The sequence below is a fragment of the Schistocerca americana genome, chromosome 1 (assembly GCF_021461395.2).
Source record: "Schistocerca americana isolate TAMUIC-IGC-003095 chromosome 1, iqSchAmer2.1, whole genome shotgun sequence".
Lineage (NCBI taxonomy): Eukaryota > Metazoa > Arthropoda > Insecta > Orthoptera > Acrididae > Schistocerca > Schistocerca americana.
The window spans coordinates 358,042,001-358,064,967 of NC_060119.1; the positions used below are offsets into that span (position 1 = coordinate 358,042,001).

Genomic DNA, 22,967 nt, shown 5'->3' on the forward strand with positions numbered 1-22,967 from the left:
ACTTCATTAGCTTCAAAAGCTTCAAGAGGCGTAAGATTTACAAAAGAAAAACATTTTACTTATTTTCATTTTCTCTTGTTGTTGGCTGCAGTTCTCGCATCTAGGGGTACATTCTTGTGGCTGAATGTTGACTTAGTGGGTTCCAAATAACTAAATAACTGATGAAGATTTGCCTGTATTACTCTTGACTTTTATTCTATGTCATATTTTTCAGTATCACACAGTCTTTACAATTTCCACTTCTATCACACCGAAAATTACATTTTTAGTGTCAGTCATAAAAACACACCGAGCGAGGTGGCGCAGTGGTTAGACACTGTACTCGCATTCGGGAGGACGACGGTTCAATCCCGTGTCCGGCCATCCTGATTTAGGTTTTCCGTGATTTCACTAAATTGCTCCAGGCAAATGCCGGGATGGTTCCTTTCAAAGGGCACGGCCGACTTCCTTCCCTAATCCGATGAGACCAATGACCTCGCTGTCTGGTCTCCTTCCCCGAAACAACCAACCAACCAACCAACCAACCAACCATCCATAAAAACACATCTGTTTCCATCAGAGGCAGGTGCACTACTACTGCTTACATTCTGCGGTACTAACAATATTCCAAAGAGTTTAGGAAACAAAAGAGTTACAAATTTCCTCGACAAAAGTAGAATCTTTAGCAAATTATATTATTATCTTATAAAAGACTCCAGAAATAAATTTAATAATTCACATTATATTGTGCAATTAATAATAGGAATTTTTAGGTATGCCAGAAATTCCTTAATTTCAAATATTTCTAAAAGAAGATTAATTTTAGCTGTACATACTGATTGTAACAAATTAATTTCTTTTTGTACATTTTAGCCTGAAATATAATACATCATATACAAAATCAAATGAAATTCTTTCAGTGAAACAGCTGACAGTCTTCACCTATGCAAGATTTAAAATACCTTTTGGTATCATGTATTTCTATAATGAAAAAAAGTGGGCAATGCTAGGTTTATACTATTTCGCGACAGATTATAAGGTTTGCCAAACAGTGTACAAATGATGCCCATGATAGCATATAGATGTATAGAAGTATCTGATACACAACATATTAGAGAATATATGAAAAATATCTACTATACAACTTGTAATCCATACATATAGCAGGATATAGTACTCAGATTTCAGATCTGTGGAACATACTGTCACAAGACAAATAATATAAGGTCAAAACTACAACATTTCACCACTGAACTATAGAAATAATTACAGAGACAATGTAAATTACAAGAATTACAACTGGTAAGTTAACAACCCCACAATCAAACCTTCAGAATCTTAGAAGAGAAAACTTTCAGAGCCTAAAGTGTACGATGAGTGAGCCAACTTGAAAAACTCACAATGGTGGGTACTGACCAGAAGAATATACTCAATCATGAGTAGGATTCATTTAGCCATATAAACCATAGTATTTAAGGATATGTTGTTTCATTAAAGAACAAAATAATGGAAAAATATTGGGGTCTAAGTTCACAATGTGGGAATCGACCCATGAATCTGAACCACACTGGGTACAAACCAGCAAAAAATGTTTCGACACAACAAAATACATAAAGTTCGTAATCATATCAATAAGTTCAATTATGTGAAAAGGGTAATTGTAAGAATCATCTAGCCTAAGTCAATGGTTGTCCACTTTCCTTGAGCACAAAACAGAGCTAAGCGTGAGTCGGTCCACAACTCAAGTTCCAACCAGATACAATATTGCAATATTCAAGATAAATACAAGTAAACGGAGTCATAATTAGCTTGAATGATGACTCAATCCAGTAGCTTGAGAACCAAAATCAGAATATGAAAGCAGATACGCATACATCTTGTTATATTGTCTACACTAGTAAATGTGTTCCACACTATTTGCTAAGTGTCCATACAAACTAACCTACATACATAAAGTCTTAGAAGATTCATTTATAACTGATAAAAAAATACATACTGATTTAAAGTTACATAATGTATTGGAAAGTCAATCCACCTACTTGAAAAAGCATACATTTATGCTGAATAACACTATCTGTAGCAGTCTTGGCTAACAATTCACAAATATCAGTCACAACACTGATTTAGTTGACATGTGCTCAAGTACATTACCCGGCTCCTATGATCTCTTGGAAGTTGACTGGTCCAGCGGGGTCCAGCCATACAGCAGTGTGGGGAGTAGACCCACCCACATCTCTCAGTTTCCTCCTTAGAGTTCTCATCATGCACCCCAGTGTATAGGTAACTTTCTGTCTTGCATTCACATCAAATCGTGAAACATTGTACTAAATATGCTGTTCAGAACCTTCTTCACATCACACAAGATATACTGTCCTTAGTCATTTATTAAAGTCATGGGATTCATGTCAGCTGTGATTAAAAAGTGTTCACATATGAAACATTAATATTCAGAGTTAAATGCAATAAAAAATGTACTGATAAGCTATTACACAAAGATATGCTCAGATACCATTCCTAATTTTTTCTGTACTAATTATGAATATTGTCCTGTTTCAAGATTGCGAAAAGATCTACTCATTTAGTGTCATGGTATATGTGTATCAAATTCTAAAGCACAAATCTATTGTAGAACAAATTATATAGTGTGTCACAGGTTTTAACTCACTCAATAAATAAGATAGAACTCTAAAAATCACATCATCTTACATATTAAATTCCAGACAAATGAAACACAATTATATAGTTCTATGAATTTACAAATAGATTTAAACTCAGTCACTGGATAAGATCGAACTTTAGAAACTGCATGATCTTGCACATTACATTCATGGTAAACAAAACATGGTTATCTAGTCTTATAAATCTAGTAGCAGTTTATATTTCCTTCTAGACTAGGGATTATTATGCATTCATGTTCGTAGGTATTGTTCTCTATACTAAATGTTAAAAGTACTTGACATTTTATGCACTTACTTTGCTTACCAGTAGCTCCTCTTATTTTTACACATTCAATGGGCATTTCCACAAAATTCTTACTATACTTGATCTTGTCTCTAAATTGTTCAGATATGCCACAAATTGGGCTACCTGTATCAAACAAATAGTTCCCTCCCCACTGATCAATCTTAATGTAAGGACATCCAAAATCTGAATCACCATCTCTCTTCATCATCAGTTAATCACAGATAACTCACCTTTACTGCTTGAATCATTAGTCTGCATTGAATGACAGCATCTCTGTTATTAGACACTTCATATAAAAGATCATTTTCAATTTCATAAAATGCTACAGCCACATTATTTTTGCAGGATTTTATCAACTTTTACTGGTATCATGGCATTAGTTTGGTTACCCTTGTTGTCAGGGAAAAAATTGAACACACTATGTGGGTCCCACAGCACAACTAACATCACTTATTACAAAAGGAACACAGAACATATTACTGTCAAAATTACATTTCCTACTTAGATCTTCTTTCACTCCATTCCACCAATTTGGATACAAATTTTGGCTGACTACAGCTAACTTATTCCAGACTGCACATTTATCTATGTCATCATTAATCTTGTCCCAAACAAATTTCAAAGGGTTTTCATCTTTCTTCTCTAGGCTTACAGATAACTCACCTTTACTGCTTGGATCATTAGTCTGCATGACATTAATGACAAACTGCTTTGGCTGGACTGGTATTCCATGACTTGGAGATTACAAACATCACTTACCTTACCTGTATTTGTAAATAACTCTGAAACTTCATTGTTCTTAAACTTCACAAATACCTGATCATCATCATCATCATCATCATCATCATCATCATCATCATCACATTCTTCCAAAATTACTTTGTCAACAAGATCACCAACAACACAAGTCTCTTCACCGTCAAAGTCACACACCTCACCCACATGCATTTGCAATAAGCTACCAATCTCAGACTTACCAGCCTCAGTTATTTCACAGCTCTCATTCACATCTACGCCAAAAATACCATCTAATTCAGATCCAATACAGCCTTCACCTGTTTTACACAGGTCAATAATTCTGTTTGCTGACCAAGAGAAGAAATCATTAGTACACACTATAATGAATCACCCTCCTCTTTTTTTTATTTTTTTTTTTTTTTTATAGATATAGATAACCGATACCATGTTCACAATCAATTCTTGCATAGTTAAAATATCTCAGTTGTTTCATTAAAAAATTCATATGATTTTGTATACGATGTATTATATTTCAGGCTAAAATGTATAAAAAAAGAAATTAATGTGTTACAGTCGATATGTACTAACAGTTAAAATTTCTCTTCTTTTAAAAATATTTGAAATTATGAAATTTCTGGTATACTTAAAATTTATATTATTAATTGTACAGTCTAGCTCTAGTTATTAAATTTATTTCTTGATTTATGTATAAAATAATGATATAATTTGGTGAAGATTCTTCTTTGGTAAAGAAAGTTTATAAATTCCCTTGCTGTGTAAACTCTTTGAAATAATGCGAGTACCGGAGAAAGTGAGGAGTGGTGGGCATGCCTCTGGTGGAAGTAGTAGATGTTTTCTAAGTTTGTCACCAACAATGTAATTATTGTTTTTTTTATGTGGAAAATGTAAAAATGGAGTGATGTTGAAAGATGTGGCAAGGAATAAAATTCAAGAATAATACAGGCAAGTCTAAATCAGTTATTTGGTCATCAAGAACCTACAAAACCGAATTTCAACTGTAAGAATGTACTCCTAGACAAGACTTTGAGCTATCAACGATGACAACGAGGTAATGAAGATAAGTGAAAAGTTATTCTTTTGTATATCTTACACCTTTCGAAGCTTTTAAATCTGTGCAAAGACAGAGAAATTTAATAGTGATGTGTGGAAGGGTAATATTACAACACTACATCAAAATTCTCATTACTCTCACATTCTGGTTTGTGATTAGTATGTACACCACTATAACTAAACATAGTATTTCAAAACTTTTGATCAAAACATGAATGGCAAGTCTGATGTTCCTTCTGTTCAACTTCAGATACCTGTGCCACATTATTAACACTGTTGTTATTATCTAATAGCAAGTGTAAATTGGGGGTCCTGTACTTATTGTGTATCCTCGCCCCAGAACTGTGGACCTTCACTGATGTGGACTGCCATTTCTCGAATATTTAGCTCTGTGATTGTTTCTTCTATTAAATTGCCCATTGTTATACCCATTATTCCTATTCTGCCGATGTTCAAAATTTCTGTTGCTATTACCATTTTGACCCAGATAGAAATTACCATTATTTCTGTTTCTGTAGTTATTATCATTGTGATCTCTATCATTTCGATTATTATGATACATGCTTCTTTCTACTGCCCCATCCAGCATATCAACATACTGTAAAAATTGTTCAAGGAAGTCATCAGGTCCATGTACTAAATCCCACTGCAAACTTTCTGGTAATCTCCTTTTTAGTGCATCAATCAATGTCATTTCATCAAATGATTTGTCAAGATGTGTTAATTCCTTAAGTTGATTCTTACATAACTCTTTCAGGGTACTGTCCCTATTCCAATAAATTGGACCATTCAGAAATTCACTTTTAATTCTCCCTTGTTCAGCTTTAGACCAAAATTTATTTAAAAACCTTTTTTTGAAACTTTGATATGTTTCCCACTGACTTAAATTTAGATTTACCCAAGACAGAGCTTCACCTTCAAGACATCTTTTAACAAATTTAATTTTTTGATAGTCAGTCGTGCCCGACACAAAACTATCTCTACAGTTTTTCTTGATGCAATAATTTACCAACAGCCCTATGTATTGTAGAAATTTATTTTATAAACTTCTTATGTGCTATCAGTTTCGGCATTACCTTGACGACTATGACGTGTGGGGCCTGAAGATAGCATCAATGTAATGCTGAAACTGGTAGCACATTAGAAGTTTATAAAATAAATTTCTACAATACATAGGGCTGTTGGTAAATTATTGCATCAAGAAATACATGCCAGCCGTTTTCCCACGGTCCATAATGGATCAATGAAGATTATCTCTACAGTGGTGCAGAAAATTCACTGGATGTAAATTGTCTGATGGAAAATTTTTAATTGGAATGTCTGACCACGCAATACCATTGCTTGAATAAAGATTTTAGTGAATACAATTTTCCTGAACTACTGAAATTTAGCATACTGCTTTTCAACATTTAAAACTACTAAAGTTCTCTTCATTTTTTCCTCTACGGCCTTCTGCTGAACTCTGATGTCAATAACATTTTTCTCGTGATTTTCAGATTGGGCAACTAACTCATTTTCTGAAACAATAATTTTTTTTTCTCAGGCATCGACTTTTTAATCCATCTGACAACCCATTTTTTAGCGCCAAAACCTGGTTACTAGGTTGGTCTAGTTGGTATTGTACCATGTCCATTTTAATATTGTTTTCAGTTTTTAGGTCATTTAATTGTCCTTGTAGTGAAGTTAATTTGCTATCATTGTTTGTCCTTATTTCAGTTAACTGCTCATTCACTGCACTAAATTTGCTATTGCTATCTGTTTTTATTTCTGTAAACTGATCATTAACTGCACGAAATTTGCTATTGTTGTCTATCTTCATCTCCTCTAAATTTGCTAAAATCAACTGCAAAATATTGGTTTTCACTGTTTCTTTGCTGACTAAACTTTCACTTGGTTCAAACATGCCTAGGCTGGGTCCTACAGCTTTCATTTCATCATCACTACCCTCATCTCTATTCATTTTCCTAGCAATCATGAGTATACAAGGAAAAAAATTCACAACTAGTTTGTATTTTTTTTTTTTTCTTATTAATGTCCTTCGTTGTAGATGTAAAGTCCTCATTCAATTCATCTGGACCGTCATTGTTCATAGTATCTTGTCACTGTTGGTACAACTTTGTTGGGCAGCCTAGAGTCTTCTTTCTTCGAGTGATTGGAGTTAAAATAGACTGCAACTGACACATTTTTTTTCCTTATGCAATAGACAAAACTTCATTATCAGTCAAATGATCGTGACTGATGCCCGCACTCGTAATCTTACCCTCCCATACAGCACTATTAATTTTTTCTTAGTGTCTTCATTAGTTTTAAAAGCTTCGAGAGGCATAAGATTTACAAGAGAAAAACTGTTTACTTATCTTCATTTTCTCTTGTTGCTGGCTGCAGTTCCTGCGTCTAGGGGTACGTTCTTGCGACTGAAATTTGGCTTAGTGGGTTCCAGATGACTAAATAACTGATGAATATTTGCCTGTATTACTCTTGAATTTTATTCTTTGTCATATTTTTCAGTATCACACAGTCTTTACAATGTCCACTTCTATCACACCGAAAATTACATTGTTAGTGTCAATCATAAAAACACATCTGTTTCCGTCAGAGGCAGGCCCACTACTACTACTTACAATCTGCAATACTAACAATATTTCAAAGAGTTTAGAAAGCAAAAGAGTTACAAGCTTCCTCGACAAAAGTAGAATCTTTAGCAAATTATATTATTATCTTATAAATGAATCCAGAAATAAATTTAATAATTCACATTAGATTGAGCAATTAATAATAGGAATTTTTAGGTATGCCAGAAATTCCATAATTTCAAATATTTCTAAAAGAAGACTAATTTCAGCTGTACATATCAATTGTAACAAATTAATTTCTTTTTATACATTTTAGCCTGAAATATAATACATCGTATACAAAATCAAATGAAATTCTTTCAGTGAAACAGCCAACAATGTTCACCTATGCAAGAGTTAAAATACCTTTTGTTATCACATATTTCTACAAAGGAGGAGGAGGGGGGGAGGGGGGGGGGGGCAATGCTCGAGGAGGGGGTACCATTACAACACGAATGGTGCACAACTTCCAGATAGGATTCCTTATCGGTTGTACGACCCTAAGACAGGAACTCATGATGTGCTGTCCCTTTAAATTGATTAAAACAGTGAGAAGAACCTTCACATATGGTCAAACTTTTGGATTTTTTTTCGGTCTTGGCTCTTGAGGCAGTTTCCATTGGGACAATTGTGCCTTGGTTTGGACGTCATACCCGTATACCAATGTTTTATCACCTGTTATAAGATTCTTCAGAAGTTCTGGATCATTCTCGACTTCATTCAGCAATTCCGGAGCAATGGTTACTCGACGTTGATTTTGGTCAAAATTCAACAGTTTCAGAGCAAACTTTTCTGATACACATAAAATGCCCAAAACATTGGAAAAAATTGCATGGTATGAGCCAAAGGAAATGCCAACATCATCAGTAACCACTCTGATTATGGTTCGGCAATTTTTCTGAACGATTTTCTGTACTTCTTCCACATTGTCTTAAAGTAACTGATATGCTAGGGTGTCCAGGGCAGTCATCATCTTCTAGACCATCATTGTCACATTTATACCACTCATTAACTCTTGTCTTAAGCGTAGTAGATTCATGAAAAGCCACAGTCAACATTTCAGATGTGTTGCTGCACTTTATTCCACTTATCAAGCAAAATTTAATGCAAATTCTTTGATCCACCATTTTTTAAAGTAAAAATTTCCTGAGCACTACAAAACATGAACAACCTTTTTGACTGTAGAAACTAAACTGAATATCAAAACAGTTGAAAATGCAAACATACCTCAGGAAAATGTGTACCAACAAGATAAAAAATATTTGAAAACCAGATGTATAAAGCCTGCAAATTTAAAAAATTCCCATTACTCTTTGATCATACCTCGAAAGCCTGCCCCAAATCAGTTGTCAACAAACAGGCCATTCAGTTGCTTCATGCAACCAGGAGCACTTGTCAACAGTTCAATATCTCTATTCTTGTTTGCAGTGTGAAACCTGTCACTCCTATATGGGGACTATTTTGCTGTACTGTTCATGTAGTATCTGTCTGATTTTTCTCTTATCATTCACCAGGTCATTTTTCATGTAGTTTTGGGAGTCTTTAGCTGCAGAATACATGTAAAAAAATTCTCTTGGTATTCAAGAGCCAGCATGTCCAAGTTAAAACTTGATCTTTTGAATACATTTACCAACTTCTTTGTCAGAAGATAATGGTGAATATCGTTGAAACTTCAAGTTTTAACTTAGACATGATGCAGCTTGAACAGCAAGATAATTTCATATAAAGCTATTCTCAATGTTTATTCCACACAGTATTTATTGGCCTCATCTTTAAATATGCAAAAACTTGATAAAATTGTTGCCCGTTCTGGAATGGATTCTATCAGGTTGTAGAACAGGGCTGGCCATGGCGTGCTAAACTTCAGGTGGGACAGGTGTGCAGGCCATGTGTGGGCTAGGGCTCAACCTGTGTGGGCTTTGCTCGTTCCTTTCTGGCAGTACTCAGTACAGTGCAACATTTCATTAGTATTGTGGTGAGGCAGTTTTTGGCCTCCATAACTATCTTCAGATTGGGACCGGAACCACCTCGAACTATCGAAAACTTGGACTATCGAAATTTAAATGGGAAAAAGAAATATTATTACATTGTAAGTAATACAGGTCAGAATATGAACTTTATTAAAATAAAAGTATTTACACATGCATTTGCATTGGCAGAATAACAACAATTATTTATTTAGACAAGTAATAGTGAAGTGTCTTTTTGTTTGGCGAAGCTGCAATGTTTTCTTGCGGCAATGTCACGCCACCGTCTCAGGAGCAGTAGGTCAGTTGGTGTCGCCTCAGGCTGTTGTTCCATGTAGCATATGGCGGCCTCGAGAGCAGCGTAACCATCAGTGCAGCCTCTGCCTCGTCATCCTCATCACTCTCACACTGCGATGGAATGTTAACCATGTCAATTATAGAAGAGTCTGTCACTTCCAACTGTTCGTCCGAATTTAACCACTCGCCTACTTCCACCTCTTCTGCCTCTTCACACCCTGGCAATCTTCTGATTAAATTACACAGTGGATGATCGACTTATCTGCTAACTCTTCAGTTTCTGTGTCTGGCATACTTTCCTGTAGAATTTTCCTCCATGACTTAGAAATTGTGTCTGAATTTATTTCGCTCCTAGATTCGCTAATCCAGTTTATGATGTCCTTCAAAGTCACTTGCTTCAAAGCTCCTACAGTGCTTTTGTTGTCTTCGGAATACAGGATTGACTGTAGCTATCGCCATCGATACTTTTTTTTTTTTTTTAGACATTCCAGAACGCCCTGATCCATGGGCTGAATGAGACAGGTAACATTTGGTGGGAAAAACAAGGCACGGATACCGTCACACTGCAGTTCTGCTGCACTTGGATGTGAGGACGCATTATCCATGAACAAAATTGCTTTGCATGGCAGTCCCCTTTCTTTTAAAAAATTGAAATGATAATTAAATGGACACCCTAGCTGCAAACAGGCGTTGATGTACTTCATTGGGGACATGTTGAAAATGTGTGCCCCGACCGGGACTCGAACCCGGGATCTCCCGCTTACATGGCAGACGCTCTATCCATCTGAGCCACCGCGGGCACAGAGGATAGTGCGTCTGCAGAGACTTATCCCTTGCACGCTCCCCGTGAGATACACATTCCCAACATGTCCACACCACTACATTCGTAGTGCGGCTAATAGATGTTTGCCCATCATACTCATTACTTGTGGCAGATTAATCTACCAAGTCCCGTACAAGTTCGGGCATAGCGTGTGCATTCGCACAAGAAGGTCAATGGCCGGGAAGCCATGTTTTAACTATATATGACGGTAGTATCTGTTCCCGAAAGAACAGTTACCGTGGATGACCATGCAGCTTTGCTAGAAATGAAATGATAATTAAATGGACACCCTAGCTGCAAACAGGCGTTGATGTACTTCATTGGGACTATTAGGCGCACTACAAATGTAGTGGTGTAGACATGTTGGGAATGTGTATCTCACGGGGAGCGTGCAAGGGATAAGTCCCTGCAGACGCACTATCCTCTGTGCCCGCGGTGGCTCAGATGGATAGAGCGTCTGCCATGTAAGCGGGAGATCCTGGGTTCGAGTCCCGGTCGGGGCACACATTTTCAACATGTCCCCCAATGAAGTACATCAACGCCTGTTTGCAGCTAGGGTGTCCATTTAATTATCATTTCATTTCTAGCAAAGCTGCATGGTCATCCATGGTAATTGTTCTTTCGGGAACAGATACTACCGTCATATATATTTTAAAAAATTCTTTCAGTCAGGTACAAATGAGTTAAAAAACCAGTTCTTGAAGATTTCCTGATTCATTCAGGCGTTATTCTGATGTGCATAGACAACCGGAAGAGCTGAGATGGATACATTCTTGAATGCTCTTGGCTTGGCAGACTTCCCAATCACAACTAGTTTTAGTTTGTGGTTTCTAGTTGCATTTGAAGCTGCCATAACTGTGAGCTGCTCTTTGCTTTTTTTGTGCCCAGGAGCACTTTTTTCTTCACAAGAAGCAAGTGTTCTCGCTGGTAACATTTTAAAATTTAGCCCAGTTTTGTCACAGTTATATATTTGTTCATTAGACAAATTGTCGTCAGTTACGATTTTTTTAAACTCGACGATAAATTTTGAAATGGCCTGAGTGTCACCAGAGAGTTTTTCTCCACATACGTCTAGTTGACGCACTCCATACCTCTTCTTCCACTTGTTGAGCCAGCCCACACTAGTGGCGAAATTGTCATCTCCTTCCTGCCGCTGGTTTCTGAAAAACAAAGCTTTTTCTTGCAAGATTGGGCCAGAAATCGGAGCACCCTTCTGTCTCTGTTGGGTAAACCACATGAAAAATGCCTCACTTGTTTTTTTGAAGTCTGACTTCATTATACTTCTTCGACTGAGAGATTTGTGTGAGCATTTCTGTGAAGAAAACTGTTCCAATTTAAGTCAGTTTCTTCACCAGTCACCAACAATAACTTCACTGACACCATATTTGAGAGCAAGTTTTTTTATTGTTTCTCCTTTGTCAAGTCATCTTAGTGATTCTAATTTTAGAAGGCACAAATTTCCTCATTTTTGTTACAGCACTCATCTTTGTAAGGTGTACAACGGAACACACAGTCAACAAACAAAACAACACAAAACACTGTACGGTACAGGTACTGGGAACTACAGCAGCGTATGAACTTCCCAGTTTTTATCGGTAGCAGCCGGCAGCAGTCGAGGTATTTCGTGCCATACTGACAACAGATGTTCGTGCAACAAGGCAGCGAGCTAATCGTCAGTGTTGATTGCATTGTTGTCTGCTTTGTCACTGAGCTGTACTCTCCCTATCTATCTTTTGCAATGATGTTTTCATTATTTATTATGTCAGTAAAAAAAAGAAAGTAGATCGTTGAAACTTTTTTAAAGAGGGGCTCGTATTATTGGAAACTCAAACTATCGAGACTCGAACTCTCAAGATGTTTGTGGTGTGAAGATCATTCACAGGTCCAGTGGCTGTTTGCACAAAAAGAGGTAGTCTAGCGATCTATCATCACAAGCCTTAAATAATGAATGGGAATGGCAGAATACAGGGATGAGAATTTTGTGTCTATATATATTCAAATACGCACACAGTTCTCATCTCTCTATTCTGTCATTCCATTCCTTTTTGTCTATTGGATGGCGAAAACTAACATTTTTCTTACACCAGGGACATGTGCGCCTCCCCCCCCCCCCCAACCCACCCCTTTTCACACACACACACACACACACACACACACACACACATACACACACACACACACACACACACACATACACATTCTGTACATCAAGAAGAACTTTGTGCTAAATTTGTGCACAAAATTTGAGTCTGCTGTAAGGAAAATGTTAGTTTTTGCTGTCTAGTAGACACTTTGTTTTTGTGATGACTAGGAAATAAAAAATTAAGTAAAATATACATTATTCAAAAATTGTCATAAGAACTGTGCTGCAGGAATTGTTGTAAAATATCTCATGTCAACAAATTAAAGCCACAGTGGATGGGAGTCATCTGTAATGTAACATTATGCACTGCCTTTATTTTCTTTCCTCTGCTAGTTACTTGTGTAACATTTTCATCTGTACTAGTTTAGCTGTTGATATGAATTGCAAGTTTTCAATAAATTAATGATTTGAGACGTTTCTGGCATGGTTTAAGTGCTAATTAAGAATTAATATTATTGATATTCCAACCTGTAGTTTCCATACAAATTAATAATTTACTGTACTGACAAAACTCTAATTTTGTATTTAGATTAACTAAAATGGGCCATTCTGCAATACCTGACTGACTGGTTTTGTTTTACAGGGAGGTAGGTATGTAGCTCTGGCTGATTACTGTGCAATGGGGCATAGTGAAGTCTCCATGCATGAAGGTGATACCGTTGAATTATTGAAGGTTGGCTGTGGAGGATGGTGGTACATCAGAGTATCAGGTCTGTTGATGTCACAGCAAGGCTTGCTCATGTGTTGGTGAAATTAATTTCCTTTGGATTTTTTTATTCAGCTTGTTATAATGTGATACTCATCTCCAGCTTCTTGCAACACATATTCAGAGAATCATTTTATTGATGCTCATGTAAGTCCACATCAATTGCACACTCCTCTATTCGTAAAAAAAAAAAAGTGTAAAAAAAAATATCACCAGTGGAAGGCCTAGTTGGATTTCATTTCAGTTCATGTTTTCTCAAATCAGTCAAAACCACATTGTTATGGAACCAATATCATGTCAACTGAGTATTACATAAAGTAAAGAAAAGGCAACCACTCATCTTCAGCAGAGTGATGTGTGATGCATACACACATGCAGCAGGACATTTTAACTAGCTTTTGAGCCCTGGGTCATCATGTGTCAGGAAGTACACACATTCACACACACAACCGCACAAACACCCAAGTGCTTACTACTGCAGCTGCAGTTCGTCATTCGCAAATATGATTGATTACTTTGATGGGGCAGTTTAGTGTTAATTTCAGTGGTAATTGAATTTTAGGTATTTCAAATAATTTGGCTATGTGGTAATATGGAGACTGCTTTCATCAAAAACCTAATAGTTTGAAATCCTTTTCTTTTGAGATTGCCTGTGGAAATGTAAAAGTGTAAATATTTATGTTTCAGTTATTAGTTTTCCTTGGTTGTTCTCTTTTCTGATGTTACTCACACACAAATAAAGAAAAGATATTATGTGGACATGTGTCCGGAAATGCTTAATTTCCATGTTAGAGCTCATTTTAGTTTCATCAGTATGTACTGTACTTCCTCGATTCACCGCCATGATTTCATACGGGATACTCTACCTGTGCTGCTAGAACATGTGCCTTTACAAGTATGACACAACATGTGGTTCATGCACGATGGAGATCCTGCACATTTCAGTCGAAGTGTTCGTATGCTTCTCAACAACAGATTCGGTGACCGATGGATTGGTAGAGGCGGACCAATTCCATGGCCTCCACGCTCTCCTGACCTCAACCCTCTTGACTTTCATTTATGGGGGCATTTGACTTGACTTTCATTTATGGGGGCATTTGAAAGCTCTTGTCTACGCAACCCCGGTACCAAATGTAGAGACTCTTTGTGGTCGTATTGTGGATGGCTGTGATACAATACGCCATTCTCCAGGGCTGCATCAGCGCATCAGGGATTCCATGTGACGGAGGGTGGATGCATGTATCCTCGCTAACGGAGGACATTTTGAACATTTCCTGTAACAAAGTGTTTGAAGTCATGCTGGTACGTTCTGTTGCTGTGTGTTTCCATTCCATGATTAATGTGATTTGAAGAGAAGTAATAAAATGAGCTCTAACATGGAAAGTAAGCGTTTCCGGACACATGTCCACATAACATATTTTCTTTCTTTCTTTGTGTGTGAGGAATGTTTCCTGAAAGTTTGGCCGTACCTTTTTGTAACACCCTGTATCCACAGTGAAGTCATTAAGGTCCAGTACTGACTTTCCTTTTTAAAGTGTGAATGTGGTGCAATGTCTGCTGACAGTAAAGAAAGTGTACGTCACACTTTGTCCACAGTCCTAGCACTATCAAATTTTATCATAAAGTGCATTATTAGAAAAGATACACATCCATGACTTATCTTCAATTTTGGGTCATTCTGGTAGAGCTGTATTTTGTCACCAGTTACAGACTCCTGATTTTGACCTCCTGAAAGTATATTTACAAATTTATTTGTATGCAGTGCATTAAACATGAACTCCCTTGTTCATGGGCAAGTATCTGACTGAAAAAAAATCCTCCTGAAAGATATTAGCAGTGACCACTGCACCAAATGTGAATGCGCTAATTCTTGATTTGCGTCATCCTCACTCATTCTCTGAATATAAAATACATTTTCTACAGTGTGAATGCTACCTTTCAAATTTTTACAAAAACAAGGGGGGAAAATATCCCTTTTCATGCCATCCATTTTATTGTTTCTCATTACATTCATCTTTGAAATTTAAACTGTTTTCCTCGTATTCAAAACAATCCTAGAAACGTTTTCTCCTCTCATATTCTAGTACAAAACATGGTTCTGAAAGGATTCAGTAGCTTTCTCATGTGATGAATATACTGTCTAAGAATATTTTGCTTGACATTAGGGAATAAAATATGTTTCAGGCAATAAACAGGGTGAAATAGGCAATGAAGTATTAATTAGATATTTTTCTCTGTCAAATAATCAACTGTATGTCATGTTACATGACAGATTTCTTTAGGAATAAGAATGACGCGACATTTTCATTACTAATTTCATTGATAACTTGTGGCAAACAAATTATTGTAAACCATTCACCATCAGTTATTCTTCACTCCCCTAAAGCAGTGGTTGTGACGTGAAGAGAGTATCCAAAGCAACAAGCAATTTTTTTTTTCATGAAAGTGCTGTGGAACATACCACTTTCGTTGATTTTGATTCATCTTGGAACATCCAAACAGTTGATTGTAGCTTAGTTACTGACCTAGTCTGACTCGTCAGAGAACGAAGTGTACAAATATGTACAATTTTTGCCTCCTGTAATAATGTTGTATGTCAATTCTGCATTTCCTCACATTAGTTGATGTGAGCCTGTTTTTGGGCTTTGCTCAAATTGTGTGAACGTCACTATAGACAGGTCTCTTTCACACCTACATCTTCAAGCGAAATCGAATGTACCACAGCCTTCAACATGTCCACAGATGCCGCCCTCTCACGGCAAGTCACAAGTCTCTTCTCCTGTCGTTGGGCAGCATCGATATTTTTTGAAGTGATGTATGACTTTGGTTGACCATCATGAAATTCATCACTGGCTGAAGCACAACCGCAAATTCTGCAGACCAATAAACACCCTTTTCTGAAAGTGATTGGTTATCAAAAGCTAAACAAAGTGTTCCGAGATGTCGTCGTTGATTTAGGCCATTACAAAAATCATAAAAACATAGCTCAGTAAATACCTTCATGTGAATTTTCCATTGTTTCACAACACTGATTCTTTAAATGCTGTCTAAACAAATAACTTCCCAATTTCTGAATTACCATTGTTAAGAACAATATATGACAAATAATAAAACCTCAGCACTGTCTAGCGGTCATTTGTAAAAACTTAAAAGGCAATCCTCATAGCATCTGTTGCCAAGCTCCTGAAACAAATTTCATTTTCACATAAATTTTATGTATGATTTTATGACCTAATAGAGCACTGTGAGCATAATAGCAAAAGATTACGCAACTTCCGTATAAGCTACTCACTGGTTGTAGTTTAACTATCTCGGAAATTGTGGGAAGTCATCACACTTAATCTCTCCTCCTATTACGTGAAATTCTGCATCTTTCTGTTTGCTGCTCATGTTCGGTCTACTGATGTAAAGTGTTTTCTTTATATTTCTATTTTTGGAACCATTGCTTCATGCTATGTGTAAAATGCACAGTTTATTCCTGAAGTGAATGTAATCTGTGATGGGATCGATGGTGAGAAGATGATAAACTGTACCCAACTCCTTACACCAGTTAACTGAATTTAGCACAAATTTGTGACTGACTGTTAGGACATGTAGAAATGTTCTTGATTATTATATTAACTGATCTGGCCATGTTCAAGTTATATTTTTCACTTTTGTTTTAAGTGGTCAGCTCCATTAAATTAGTGGTACTGTTTTTAGAGTTTATATGGTGATCTTCGATGAACAGTGTCGATTATTGAACTTACCATGACTTTTCTTAATATCTTTGTAATTAGTTTTGAAGAGGAGATGATTTGTTTCTTGGATATGGTGGTTCTCCCAGAGTAAAATATTTTATTGTTGTAAATACTTTTGGATTAAAAGAAACCATTCACCAAAAACCAGAAGCATTGAGTTACTGACAGGTGTGTGAGTGCATGCACATGCTTGTGAGCCCATACCCACACAACACACTGCCAGTTGAGGTGGCAGTAGTGTTGGGTGGGGTGTGTTGATACAGCAGTTATTGGAACCAGTGGGGAGTGGCGCACACTGCAGGTGATGATGGGGCAACAGAAGGTATGAAGAGTATAACTGTTGGGTTTAGGATGTGGGAACAGTGGGCTACAGATTACGGGAGTCAAGGATTTGTTGCAGTGATAGCTTCCATCTGCATAGTTCATAGAAGCTGCTGGTAGAGGCAGAAATCCAGATGAACCAGGTTGTGAATTTGGGCATGATATGCTCAGCTGGATGTTGTGCCTCCAGGTGGTTAACTTTGTTCTTGGCAACAGTTTGGCAGTGACTATTCATCCTGGTGGACCATATTAACGTACAAAATCTGTGAAGTTTTTGCAGCAAAGCTGGTATATGACATGGCTGCTTTCACAGGTGATGGAGGTAGAATAAGCCTGTGGCAGGACTGGAGTAGTAACTGCTGGGTAGGTGGATTGGGCAGGTCTTGCATCTTGGTCTACTTCAGAGATATGATCCCTGTGGCAAGAGTTTGGGAGTGAGTGGGGCACAGGAATGGACTAGAATGTTACATAGGTTGGATGGATGATGGAACGCCACTTTAGGAGGAGTGGGATGGATCTTTAGCGGGATGTTCCTCATTTCAGGTTGGCATCAGAGAGTGAAGAATGCCATGTAGGCACCCATGGCTGGCCACAGATTTGTTTCCTTCTAAGGAAAAGTGGTTGTGAGTCAGGATATAGTTGGTAGGGTGTACAAAGTGCTATCAAACAGTAACAGGAATTTTTTAATTTCACGAGCTTTGTACATCTGATATTTTTTATTTGGTTGGTACACATGTTCCTGATGTATGTTTGTATATTAGCTGTTTTGAATAATTAGTTTATTGTTGACATTTGAAAAGATTATACATGTTTTTTAGAGTGCTCGGTGAGTTTTCATGTAACATACTTCATGACAATGTGGAAGAACTAAAGAAAATGGCTCTTTAAAATCGCCATATCACCATCAGGGATGTTGCTGGTGATATTGGCATATCCCTTTGGCTCACGCCAACCAATTTTTCAGATATTTTATGCGTTTGACATGTAGCAGCAAAATTTGGTCCAAAATTGTTGAATTTTGACCATCACATAGCCATCGCTCAGGAATTGCTGAATGAAGTCAACAGTGATCCAGAACATCTAAAGAAGATGACGAAACATGGGTAGATGGGTACAACATTGAAACCAAGGCCCAATCATCCCAATGTAAACTGCCTGAAAGGCCAAGACAAAAAAAAATTCGACAAGTTTAATTGCATGTGAAGGTTCTTCTCACTATTTTCTTTAATTCAGTGGGATAGTGCATCATATGCTCCTGCTCTGCAGTCGTTTGGTGAATAAGGAATACTACCTGGAAGTTAAGCACATTCGTATGAATCAATTCAAAGAAAATGACCAGAATTGTGGCAAAACCACTTTTGGTAGTTGGATCATGATAATACTCCTGCTGATTCCTCAATGCTTATTCACGATTTCTTGGCAAAAAACAAACATGTTACGTTGTCTCAGTCACTGTATTTGTTGGGTGTGGCACCCTGTGACTTCTTTTTATTTCTGAGGCTGCAGAGAACCATGAAAAGAAGTCATTTTGCCATCACTGATGCAATAAAAACAGAATTCCCAAAGATGTTGAACACTACAATGAAAAGTGGGTGCCAGAAGTGCTTCCAAGATTGGAACAAGTGCTGGCACAAGAGTATTATATCTGAGAGGTTTACTTTGAGAGGGACAAAGTTGATGTTGATGAATTAAGATTCCTTAAGAAAAAAATATTCCTCTTGTTTTTTGATTACACCTCACATAAAGAATGAGCTGGTGGGTTTAAAGTCTGAAGAATGTTCAGAGAGGTTAGTGTTCAATATCAGCAAGGCCATGGGTGTGAGTGTATTGGAAGATGGCATCAACAGTGAGGAGTAGCAATACAGGAGATAAAGGGGTGTGGGGACAGTGGAGAGTCAGTGAAGGAAGAGGTTAATATCTTTGATGTGGGAGGCTACGTTTTAGGCAATTGTTTGGAGGTGTTTCCCAATGAGAGTGGAAATTCTTTCAGTGGGAGCACAATAGTCTGCCACAATGGGGTGTCTAGGATTGTTGGGTTTGTGGATTTTGGAGATCATGCATACTTTGGATGTGTGGGGTGTTGTTGGGGTGAGGAGGGAGATAGACTTGGGGATCTGTGGATTTCGGTAGCGATTGTAGGTTATGTTGGACTTCTGGGATGGGGCCGCTGTCAGTGGAGAAGTCGGACACTTCGCGGAGATCTTCCATCAGAAAGTCACTGCTATAGTTCAATTCTTTTATCTTGGCGGTTCGCGCATGCCCGCCCAGACGCGGGAGATTGCTGCGTTGCCAGTTGTACGTGCCAAGAGAAGCAGCGTCATAGTATAGTTCGCAAACTTACATTTAGGGGGGAGCGCGCAGTTTATGAAGTAAAGCCATCATGGCCGCATTAACCCTTTCGCTGCTACAGAGACGTGCTCCCCGCATTCCGCGATGTGCGCGATTTTGTCATGATTGCATTGCTCGCCTGTGCAGACACATGGTGTTTCGACTGCTTTGACACACTTTATCATTCGATTTCACAAAAACTATTTGGCCCAAAAATTTGATTTTTACACATCTTCTTGACTGATACCTTCCCCCCATAAATGACTTAATTTTGTTTCAATGTTCAACGCAGTTATTATGAAGCATTAGATGTAGTAAACCAATGCACGAAATTTTGCAGAGGTAAAAGTTCATAGCGTATACTTTCCGTATGGTCCATTTTAGTTGCCACTAGAAATTTCAAAAAATTACAGTCAAATGAATAAAATTCATATTGTTTTTAAATAAAGAAAATATTAAGCATCGATCAAGGTTTGCCCTCAGAACCATTACGCTAACGCAGCTCGTCATGCAAAATATCTCCCGGAGGACTTTAATATATCATGCAAAATACCGACAAACACTGTTGGTATGATTATGAATTACTCACATTTCGTCGAAGTACAATAAGAAATAAACAATTACCGCTGTTCTTTATTGCGAAAAAGCAGTTAGTGAGAATGATACAAACACCTTTCCTTGCTATCACATGAATTAGGAGGCTTATTGCTTGTTTGGTTTAATTAATTAATAGAATATGAAACAATTGTATAAAGAATGCTTTTTTCCAAACTTTCTATAAAAGAAAGTCTGCTATCAAGACATTGCTTTTGTTCAATTACTTTATTTATGACTGAATGTTTCTAAAACTGAAGACACTTGTCCGTGCTCTGCACTGCAGTCGAGCTCTGGCAACGTCGTTCTCTGTTCATTGGCTGACTGTGTTTTTTGACGTCAGATGCGCAGAATGAACCTAAACTCAGCCGCCGTCATAAATGACATGCACTTTAGTTGTCGTGACACTGATGGAGTCTTTGTCTTGAGGGAGGATGATTAGGTCAGGATCTGTTTTCAGGTTGTGTATAACTGTCCTTTCTTTTGCTGGAAGGTTAGTGTTCTTAGGAAAGGACTTGGGGAAGGATGGTGAGGCAAAGAGTTGGAGGTATGGAATTTAGGGAAGATGACAATGGTGCAGTTAGCTTGGGGGGGGCGGGGGGGGGGGGGGGGACCATGGTTGCATGGTGGTATGAACTGAAAGAGGCATTGTTGGGACTAAGCTGGCTTTGGTTGTTGTGACTGGTGGCAAAGAAGTGTTTCCACTGTGGAGCAGGAGAGTAGGTCTTTGACAAGTCCAGCCTGGTTGTACTTAAATGTGAGGCTGAAGATGAGGCCTTTGGGTAGGACTGAAACTTCTGTGGACTGAGGTTTTTGGTGGAAAGGTTAACGAAAGTGTCTTGGGCTTGCTTGGGTTCTGTATTTTGTGGTGCTGGGAGGAAGTTTCAGATGATATCATACATTGAAAAGGTCAGCTAGGCAGGGTCTGGGTGCTATGAAGGATTGACAAAGGGTTTAAAAGAGAGAGAGATTATTAATTAATCACCGATGCGTCAGTTCTCAATTGTGTTCAGGAGACATATGGGATTGTTGACCCAGATTGCCTTCATGCAACAGAATCCTCGATGAAAATACCTAAGGGACCTATTTGAATATAAAAATGGAAATGAAAGCAAATTAGTGGAATTTCTTAAGAGAAAGATTAACAGATCAGAATTTGAACACTTTAGTGGTCTCCCAAATACAATCGAGACACCACAATAAAGAGCAAACCTGTAACAAAGCTCATGTACCATTAGAACATCATTTTTGGTTAGTGAAAGAAAAGAATAAGAACAAAATTACTATATTGTAATATATTAATATATTTTGAACAAATTGGCATTAAACTTCTAAACATTGACAAATACACAATAAATGCATGACTTACATCTGATATTTATTTTGTGGATGGCACATTCCAATAATCGCTGCTTTGTCAGTCCATTCCTTCTTAAAATTAAATGTCCTTGCATGTGCGTAAGTACATTTTATTCACTCCCCAAATTACCGAAATGTTTGTTCGTCGTTTCACATAGTTTTTACACAAAATAAAAATACAATTTGTAGCAATGCTATGCATTACGTCTTAACATGTCGGCGACCAAAAATTCAAGGGATAATGAAGTCTCTCTAATATTTCTTGACAAAAGATAGATTGTTCTTTCTTCTGTTTTGCAGCTTCTTGCTATCAAGTGCTGCGGCAATGAGTTTTAAATATCTGAGCCCAGTGGGTCATAGTGTTTGTTTAGAGTAATTAAACGCTGGACGCGCATCTTGGTATGGGCACACATAAAAAATAAATAAATAAATATTTCATCTCTTTACTCTTGCGCTGTGATGCTTAGCATCTTTACGAACTACAGCTCATTGGCTGTCCTTTTCTTTAATGATTAATATCTCACATGCAAAGTAGCTGAAATCCAATAATATTACATACTCCACTCCTGTCACAGGCTTGTCCTACTGTATCTGATTCTGGGCCTCCTGTGAAATCAGCCATATCATATACCAAGAATTCTGTAAACACTGCACAGGTTTTTATGTCAGTACGACTACCAGCCAGCTGTCCACCAGGATGAATGGGAATCACCAACTGTTGCCAAGAATAGGGATGACTACCTGGTGGCCCAATATCAAGCTGAGCGTAACATGCTCAGTTTCACTGGCTGCCTCACAACCTGACCATCTGGATCCTTCCATCCTCCAGCACCTTCTCTGAACAACGCAGATGGGTGTTATCCTTGCAACATGTACTTCTCTCCCATAATCGTCCTGGCCTCAATCTCCGGCAACCCACTGTCCCCACACCCTACACTCAACAGTTGCCCCTTCCCCATCCTTTTGCTCCCTCCCAGTTCACATCTTCACATCACTTTAAGTGTGTGCTGCTTCCCACTGGCTCTGACAATCACATGCATCACCCATGAGCCTGCCATTCCTCCGCGTCACATTGTTAGCCAGCAAACTGGCTGCCTCCCTCTGAACCAATAGCCACCCACCCCTAATCCCTCTTCCTGCATCCCAACTGTCTCCCCCTCTGCTAATCCCATCTGACATAACCCCACCACAACATAGTCCATCTACTGAAATGCAGCCAGCAGTGGTGGCACTGTGTGTTCAGCTGTCACCATGTAGATAAGTGTGTGTGTGTGTGTGTGTGTGTGTGTGTGTGTGTGTGTGTGTGTGTGTGGCTCTAGTTCGAA

General features: G+C 37.9%; 1 protein-coding gene and 1 non-coding gene across 2 annotated transcripts in view; one reads left to right on the forward strand and one right to left on the reverse strand.

Annotated features, from left to right (window-relative positions):
• LOC124622658 (guanine nucleotide exchange factor DBS-like) overlaps window positions 1-22,967 on the forward strand; it is a 199,165-nt gene that overhangs the window by 175,191 nt on the left and 1,007 nt on the right. Inside the window, exon 20 of the mRNA XM_047148453.1 lies at window positions 13,178-13,304. Within this exon, the coding sequence (XP_047004409.1) occupies window positions 13,178-13,304 (127 nt within the window). The remainder of the gene's footprint in view (window positions 1-13,177; window positions 13,305-22,967) is intronic.
• Window positions 10,354-10,428, reverse strand: Trnat-ugu. Its single transcript has one exon. It is a non-coding gene; the product is annotated as a tRNA-Thr (tRNA).